Source organism: Piliocolobus tephrosceles, chromosome 7, assembly GCF_002776525.5.
Source record: "Piliocolobus tephrosceles isolate RC106 chromosome 7, ASM277652v3, whole genome shotgun sequence".
Classification (NCBI taxonomy): domain Eukaryota; kingdom Metazoa; phylum Chordata; class Mammalia; order Primates; family Cercopithecidae; genus Piliocolobus; species Piliocolobus tephrosceles.
In genome coordinates this window covers 8445366-8454919 of record NC_045440.1, presented here as the reverse complement: position 1 = coordinate 8454919, position 9554 = coordinate 8445366, and the positions used below count along the sequence as shown (strand labels likewise).

General features: G+C 42.1%; 1 protein-coding gene across 1 annotated transcript in view; it reads right to left on the bottom strand.

Moving 5' to 3' along the window:
* Positions 1-7042: 7042 nt before the first annotated feature.
* CSMD1 (CUB and Sushi multiple domains 1) overlaps positions 7043-9554 on the bottom strand; it is a 2063566-nt gene continuing 2061054 nt past the window's right edge. Inside the window, exon 69 of the mRNA XM_026453909.1 lies at positions 7043-7202. Within this exon, the coding sequence (XP_026309694.1) occupies positions 7043-7202 (160 nt within the window). The remainder of the gene's footprint in view (positions 7203-9554) is intronic.

The window sequence follows — 9554 nt, the reverse complement described above, 5'->3', positions numbered from 1 at the left end:
TGCCCCCTAATGCTCCCTTTCAAGCTCAGAAGCTGACGCTCAAGAGCTTTTCTAGCCCTCTAGTCCTTGCTGTCTCCCTTTGTGTCAACTCTGGTTTCCAAAGAAGATGCTAAAACTGAGTTCTTAAACCTAGGTTCTTACCAATACAGGGAGACGTCGTCTTGGTAATCTCCATCTCAGAATCATAATAATTCAAGATGTTTTCTGGGATGACATTTTCTCTCCCTCATGTACTCTTTTGTCCTTTTTTTAATGTGATAAAAAAGAATAATGAGCTCATATGAATTCTGGGAAGTTATACACGTCCTTGACTTTCCACCTTTCAGTGTTCAAACTCTATCTGAGAGGCAGATTTTAAGACCTTCATCGTGAGCTTTCTATTGTGAAATAAGATAGTCTGGAAATAAAAGCTGGGACACCAGGTGGAAACAGGCTGGTGGTAAAGGCGTACAGAAGAAAAGGTGACTCTAGAGGCCAAAGGTAATGGGAGCAGAGTCAGTGACATCAGTCAAGTTAACCATGAAGTCCCAGAGCCCTTACAGATGGCCACAGGGAGCACCTCATCAGGACAATTGGAGCAGGTGCAGAACCGACAGACCAGGCAACCTTGGGCCCCAGTGCCTCAGGCAGGAGTCTGCCCAGGGTGCTGGGCTGAGGGGGAGCCTTGGGCTGAACTGTGTGAATATGGTGGGAAAATTCTAACAGTGAGAGGCGTTCTCTATAGTGTCTCTATACTGTCCACATTCTTTGTTTTCCTTAAGTGAAATGCATGTTTTGGGGATTTATTTGTATTAATATATGCAGCTCCAATCTACTTGTCCAAAATGTGCATAGATTGACCCGTGCTTTTTTAGAGAATTGAGATTCACCAACTTTACCAAAAAGTTTGTGCTTATTGACCTAGAGATGCCAGGACAGGAAGGTTCGCCAGAATTGAACACCATAGTCTATCATGACAGCATCCAAAACAGAGCTACACCCCATGCCCCAAGCTTGGAAGGCACCTCCAACACAGCCAGGACCTAATACAGACGGGCAGTCCTGTCCTGGGCTGCCCCAGACTTCCAGATGCAGAGTGGCTTTTGAATGCTCAGAAATCATTGAACACACTAATAGTGGGAAGAAATATCAGGTAATTCCCTTGGCATAAGTCTTATCCTTTCCAGTTAAGTAATTTTTATATATCTTTTTAGGCAGGTTCTCCCTCTGTCACTCAGGTTGGAGTGGAGTGGCAAGATCTCAGCTCACTGCGTCCTTGACCTCCATGCTCAAGAGATCCTCCCACTTCAGCCTCCTAAGATGTTGGGAAAACAGATGCATGCCACCACGACTGCACATGCCATCACGGCTGCCTAATTTATTATCATTTTTTATAGAAACAGGGTGTCCCTGTGTTGCCCAGGCTGGTCTTGAACTCCTGGGCTCAAGCGATCCTCTCGCCTCAGCCTCGCAAAGCGCTAGGAATACAGATATGAGCCAGCATGCCCAGCCCCCATTCAATACTTCATTTATACATAATCCCATGGACTAAGGAGTCCACACAGCCTGAAAAAACCAGGAAAGCGAGTCGTCTTGCTCTTTCCCTTCAGAAATTCTGTGATAAGCTAAAAGCTGCTGTGATATCCACAAAAGAATAACACCTTAAAGCAAGCAAACCAACAGGTCTTCTAAGCAGTATTGCAAAACAGTCCTTGCTCTCCTTTAGCCCAAGATATTTTAGTAGTGAAAAGCAGCGAATAATGGGTGTCTGCCATCCTCTAAAGAACATGAAGCTTGTTGAAAGCTTGACTGACTTCCAGGTCCTCTGGTTGGGGCATTCGTCTGGAAGCATTCATCCCTCTGAAGGGTTTTGATTAAATGCAGCAAAGGAAGCTGTTAGTAACTCTCTGAGCTGTCTGAGCAGTTGTGACTGTCATTTAGGCCTAGTAATTCGTCATTATATCATTCAGAGACAATGGAGCTGAGGATGGTGTTTCACGCTTTCAGGGAAGTGGATTGGAAGTGCGCAGCCCCAATTGTTGGCCACGTAGAGGCTTTGTGAGCCGGGGTGAATCTCTGAGGTTCTTTCTCAATCTACATGGTGATTATGGCTATCTAGTTCTTAACTGCAAGTAACAGTAACTAAGCCTGGATAACTTGAAGGAAAAAAAAGATATGGGGTTGTTCCCAGAATTAAGAGAAAAGCCCAGTGACCAGGTCGTGGGAATGCAAGTGACCCTGTGGAATGAAAGACTGACCTTCTGGCAGGGGGTGGGTTGAGGGCCTGAGGGTAAATTCAGCCAAATGTACCTGACCCTGCAGGTCAGGCCCCAAATCCTGGGAGACAGCCCCAGCTCAACCACGGGAGTGGGCTTCCCCCACGCCCAGTCGGGGACAGTCAGGGAATTGTGACCAATGCTCATTAAAGCTGATTGTCATCAGGAGGAGTGACTCTCAGGGGACGTCCAGGTGCCATTCCCACAGGAGAAGAGGACGCAAACTGGGTTTCAATAGCCACAGATGTCCGTGCTATGGATGGTAACACCCTCATTCTGCATCCTTTAGTACATCAAATAATTATAGGACCCCCATAAGTTTAGAAAAGCACTCCAACCAAGGCACAGAGCAAGACAGATTTTACTTATCATTTTAAAGAACCGTAGCATGGAACACATTGTGGGATCACTATTTTCTTGCTGCCCCAGGAAGCTTCAACTCAATGTGTTAATAACTCAAGAGGGTGTATTATGTATGAGCATTCTGTGGAATGTGAATATTCGTGATAGAGAATACTTATTTCCCTTTGAATTCTTGGCTTTGGTAATTATTTTCTCAATGAAGTGAAAGAAGATTCACAGGGAGAACAATAGAATAATTCAGAAAAAAACTGCATAAGAAAGGGAATATTGGACGCATTTCATAATGTGATGGTTTCTTGAAAAATAAGAATGTTGAAGCAAGAGAAACCTGACCTGTAGTATCAGCTCTGCCTATCTGTGCGTCATTGGGTAAATCAACTAACTTATGTATTTTTCTGCTTCTTCATCTAAATGATGCAAGTGGTAACACACAGTTGGTTGGATGGCGGGGTTTTGCAACGTTTGGGAGTCACCAAGTGCAGTGTCTCGCACTCAGTATTTCCTCAATAAGTGGCACCTAAATGCAGCTGCTGGCCAGCAGGACTCTGATTGCAAGTTGGACATCAAAACTCGGTCACTGCACAGCCACCGTGGGGCTATTTAAAAAAAAGTATTGGGTGTTTTTCATGTTGTAATAACTTCACTCTCAGAAATTAGCGTATCATTCTGTTGAACTGTAAGACATTCAGCGTGATGGGCCGCCAAGGACTTGTGTTTTCTCTCAGCCCAGAAATGAATGGGGGACAGCTGGTTCTGAATTTTAAAAGCTGTATGATTTTTTGAGCCTTCTTTAACTGTGATATTTGGAATGCTCTCTTAAGTAGGTCTATAATTCTCTTTCGTGTCGTTTATTTAGTGTGGTGAACGTTTACAAACAGAGCTCCCAAATTGAAAAGAAATCATAAAAAACGTAGGTTTTGGTTTGAAGGAAACTGAGGGTTCTGTTTTTAATGCAAACCATCAAGAAATCTGTCGGCTTCAACGTTACCATTCTGCGTTTCATGGTTCCTGCTAAATGTGCTGTTGATCAATCATGACGATGTGAATGTCATGGGAAAAATATGGAGCTTCATTTTGAATACCATAAAGTCTCCTTATGAAGACTCTTTCTTTCCTTTCCCTGCGAGGGACTCAGGTGCGCATATTAAAGCGAAAATAAATTCACACACAAAAATAGAAATCTAAAATTAAATATTTAATTAGAACTCTGATTTGCTTTAAAGATTGGTGGCATTGCACAGGCTATATTACACCCTCTTTATAATTTTTTTGACAAAAAAAGATACTGTTCATTTTAACAGGCCACTTTAATATTAATACATGTGTAATAGGATTGGAACTGAAAATCAGCTAGAGATGGTACATTTTACATTATTGGGAAAATTACAGTTCTGTATTGTAAAAACATTTATTTTTTAACAACGTACCTACATTAATCAAAAAATTACAGCATATTTAATAATTTTACAAATTCTTCATAAAAAATATATCTCTGTACAAAAAGGTCTTTCGCACCTACGTCGTGACAGCAGCGTGTGGTGGGATGGGAAGGAGGGTCGGCGATGACAATGGGTTTTCCTGATCATAATGCCAGCGTTCTTTTTTTTTTTCCCCCTTTTTATAATAGCTTTTTTGTTGTTGTTTACAAAATATTTTACAGAAGAAAAAAATTATTGCAGCTAGCCTGAAAAAAGGCAAGATGTGTGTGTAAAACAAGCAGCAGTTTTAAACAGCTCTGAAGCACATGTCCTGTGTTAGCATGTGGTCGCGTCCCTCACGCGTGTTCCTGTTGCCTTCAGGGAAGAGTCTTCTAGACCTAACTCAGCAAGCACAGCTCCTGACTGCCCTAAAACGAGATCCTCCAACACCTTGCAGAGACTCCGTTCAACACTGCACACAACCCTAGGAAGAAACTAGGCAGAATTCTCACAAGAGAATTGCACTGATTTTTTTTTTTTCTCATTTAAATAACATGCTTCAAACTGGCAACCCTAGGACAGTTTGACTTTGCACACAAAGGAAAATCGTATCTAATCTGATATGTGGTTTCTTGTATGTATGTATGTCCTGTCATTTCAGGATTTCGTAGCATCATTGACCAGGGAGCAGGTCAGGGATGTGGGAACAGAGACATTAATTCAGACTCTGAAGTCAGCATTTTGCACCTAGTTTGAATGACTCAAACTTAGATATGTACAATATATATATATATATATATGTATGTATATATATACACCTAATATGTATAGTAACCCTGTTCTCCCTTGCACACGAGCCTCCTCACACTTTCAACCATCTTCTCTTTGTTTCGTTCAATGTGTGTGTGAGGAGCACGACTCCCGCTGACCTCGTCCAGTCTACTGTGAAACAGCAATGTAAGGTTCCCATTGGCAAAGCAAATCTCCAAGGATGTGGGCAGGTTCGCCAGGGAAAACTGTGCAGAGAATTCAGCGTAAGGATACGGAATCCAACAGCGTGGGGTTCACAAGACAGAGGAGTCCCTAGGAGACGCCAGTGAGTCCTCAGACAGCAGAGACCCCTTCCACTGAGGAACACAGCACTGGGAGCCGAGCTCTACGGAAATGTCCGAATCAAAACGCGTGACTCTCTAGAGAATGCCCTGTTTTCCTGACCGCTTTTCCTTTATTCACATTTGAAGTCCTACCTGGAAACCTTCAGTAGACCGACAGATAAATCAGTCTTAAAGCTAGGTGTGAATGTGTTCACTCCGACAATGTGAAGGCCAATTTGAACATTCTGACATTTCTATTACCAATGCCAATCAAAAATGTGAAAATTTGCCACCATTGGATAGGTACTGAAATATCAAATAATAAAATAAGTATTATCATTTCAAAAATGTTATCAAACAAGTATAAGTAAAAATAAACATGATCTTCACTTTGAATTTGTTACATAAACATCCTCACGGTCACATCTTCTACTTCATGTTTTGATTTTTATTCACCATGGGGATCATACCGATTTTATTTGTACCATAACATTTCATCCACCTATAATGTAATTTAAACCTGAAAAGTCACTGAAATTACCTTTCCATCTGGAATTATAAAGCATGAAACAAATAACAAATGAATGTATAAAATATATCATCGTGAGAGGAGAGAGTGTGTACTTTTTCCTTCCCTCTGAAAGACCACTTAGTATTTTGATCCTGAACAATTTTCACTGAGTTCAAGGTGCTACTGTGGTATATTGTCTTTCAATGCAATATCAAAGATCGATGGCACACTAAAAGTAAACAAAAAAAAAAAAAAAAAACGAAAAAACTGCAAAAGGGAAGGCTGCATTGTGAGTTAAAACCCACAAGTTCATCAACTCTCTAAAATAAATTACTATTCACAGTTTTACGTGGCCAACAGAAATTTCTGCAAACCCCCTGCTATTAAGTAGTATTGGAGAGACAGTAATTGGATGAGGATGGTACTAAAGGAGGAAAACCTGGGAAATAAGGAGGCTTCTGTTATTTTCTCATTGGACCTCTTCAATGAATTCAACACAGAAATGGAGCTAATTGAAGCAATAATAAAATAAATCTCTTCAATACTGTATTTCCTTTTAAAATCTGTGCCATATCTAGGAATACTTTTCCCTAGCACTCCAACTAAGCTGATGGTGGAATGGTTAGCTTGATAATATGAAAGAATGCTTATATACAATGGATAGTGTGTACAAACCCTGTGTAAATAATTTATTTTTTATCAGAATCTTACGCAGTCATTCATAACACACTAGTGCAAAAAATTGTGCATCAAACATTCTGTGACAGAACAGCTGATTGGGAAATTTGCAAACATCCCTAGAGATGAACACACAGGGGAGCTGTGAGGTCCTCAAAGCTTGCCAGGTCTCGGAAGGACAGAGTGAAGCCTTTGTAGGTGTGTGCCTCTATCAGAAAGGTGTCTTCTTCCAGAAAGCTTATCATTTTATTTTTCTCAAAGTATTCACGTTCATGGGGGTTAAAAAAAAAAACACACACACACGCACAAGAGAACACATATTGTAGTGCTACCATTTTGTCACCGCACCCGAAGGACATATCCACGAGCCCAGAAGATTGCATTGAAAGGCATCCCAGCAACACAGAAATACGAACGTCTGAGGCATTGAGTACGACGTGTCGGCGTGACGTGGCAGTCTTCCTGGAGTGTGTCTTGATTTCAAACAGGTGCAGCCAGGCATTTAGAACCCACTTTCGGAATGAAAATGCAGGTGTACTTTGATCCACAGAAGACTCTGGCACATTTCAGTAGAGATCCCCGCTGCACATATGCCAGTAGACAAGGTTGAAGATCGCTGCAGTAAAGCCAGAGTGGAAGGGAGAGTGGTATATGGCACCAAAGGAATCACTGCTTGTCCATCAGAGGTATGGCTATGAATCAGTCCTGTTGGGGCACTGAGGGCTATACCACTGTACAGACTGTGTTCAGAGTTGTGTCAAACCTCACAGCCTTGGCTTCTGTGGGTTTTAAGTTTGTATCATACATGGGATTTTCAAATGATGCTTGTCCATTGCTGTTTTCATGCCCAGCATAGCCATTGTATTGAACTTTTGGTCTCGTTCTAAGGAAGACAGAAAACAAATCATTAGAATCCTGGTTTCAGTTGGAGATTTAGCAGCCGGGACTGGGTGCAGGAGACAATGTCTGCAGAGCAGGGAGTAGTACAGCCAGGACGTTTGCAAAGAAGGAAGGCGTCCACACCTGCACACCTGTCAGTTTATTTGTTTAAATTGGTGACTGGGAATATAAAATGGGTTTTAAAAAGTGAAGCAATTTCAAAAATTCAATAAATTTTTTTTTGAGACAGGGTCTCACTCTGTTGCCCAGGCTGGAGTGCAGTGGCACGACCACAGCTCACTTCAGCCTGGACCTCTTGGGCTCAGGTGATCCTCCCACCTCAGCCTCCTGGGTAGCTGGGATCAAAGATTTATTTATGCTTCCTACAAATGCCCCAGGGAAATTGGGAAGGTCCCAAAGGCTGAATTTGACTGGTTTTGTTTTGGATGTCTGTTTATCACTGATGAGTTATACGGCCTTGGTTAAGTCACAAAACTTTCTACTACTCTGTAAAATAAGGTTGTGGGCATATGCCTAGCCTTTAGGGATGTATGATTAAACTAAATTTCAAGTTTAAGCTTTTAGTTCACTGTTGTTACTAATATTCACAAAAAATTATTTTTTATTTTGTCTCTTGAGTTAAAAATGAATCTGTCATTATTAAACTATTATCACATTTTCTGGTTAAAAGAAAACTCCTACATACAATCTACGATAGAGAATTAGAGGATTTTCAGACTGAAAAGACGGAATCATGTCTGGTCTGGCTCTGGCTCCTTTTATTCTCTCTTTATTCCAGAAGAAATCAGATAAGAAAAATGTACCACGTGGCAAAAACAGAAATTTAATGGACATAAGCATGCTTGCAAAAACATCATTTGACATTGGGTGTCAAGAAACTTCTGCCGAGTCATTTACTAGTCGATTTCCTTATGTTACACATGCTCATTAAGAAAAAGAGAAGTAAGTAGTGCATGGCCCTGAGACAACGGCAGAACTGCAATTTGTAACTGCCCTTGGAGTGGGAGAGGTCGACATTACGCTTGGAAAATGTGCCAGCAGCAGCGATAGTTAGCCAACAAATCCAGCCCCTCATGAATGAAGTGAAGACCTGGCTAAAATGTTCACTCAATCGTCCGGATCACAAGCTGCCACAGTCCCTTCGTGTCTAGGGAAATGCAACTCCAGAGTGGAACTGGCAGCAGCTGGATGCTGATGTGCACGCGTGCAGCTGCACCTGGCAGAGGGCTGTCAGGACCTCGGGCTCTGAGGAAGCAATTCCCCACCTGCAAGCAACAGACTCAAAAATGAGCAGAAACAGGGTTTTTCTGGAGGAATACAGAGCCAATTCATTAAGAAACATTTATGTCTGCAGAGCCTGAGAAGCCAGTGCAGAGGGTACTACAGGCTTGGTGCTTTCCTGACCAGGTGGTGACAACTTCAAGGAAATGGATTAATGTGCTGCTGGCAACTGAGCCCTGGACTTCCTTGATTCTGCAAAAATTCCACCATCCTTCGCTCCTATGGCACAGAAGTAGAGAACGAAAAGACCCCACAGACTGAGAAGTCACAGTGGCCTCGTAGCCGCCCTCTTGAGAGCTGTGAGAGGGCACAGCTTCCTTCATTTTCAACATGCAGGGCAGCCTCCTGGTCTTGGTGCAGTGTCAGGAAGGGAGAGAACACAGGTGTGATGACCACAGATTCCCCATAGACCAGAGGAGGCATCAAGTTTACATAAAAATAAGTGCTGTCTCCCTTATATCTGGCTCTGAAATCTGAGATCTCTTTCCAAGGCACTGCCTTCACAGAGACACCAAACTACTCAACATTGACAGGGAAGATGCTCAGTTTAATGACTAAAACTGTTGTGTATGTTATTATTATTATTATTATTATTATTATCATTATACTTTAAGTTCTAGGGTACATGTGCATAACGTGCAGGTTTGTTACATATGTATACTTGTGCCATGTTGGTATGCTGCACCCATCAACTCGTCAGCACCCATCAACTCGTCATTTACATCAGGTATAGCTCCCAATGCAATCCCTTCCCCCTCCCACCTCCCCATGATAGGCCCCGGTGTGTGATGTTCCCCTTCCCGAGTCCAAGTGATGTCATTGTTCAGTTCCCACCTATGAGTGAGAACATGCGGCGTTTGGTTTTCTGTTCTTGTGATAGTTTGCTAAGAATGATGGTTTCCAGCTGCATCCATGTCCCTACAAAGGATGCAAACTCATCCTTTTTTATGGCTGCATAGTATTCCATGGTGTATATGTGCCACATTTTCTTAATCCAGTCTGTCATTGATGGACATTTGGGTTGATTCCAAGTCTTTGCTATTGTGAATAGTGC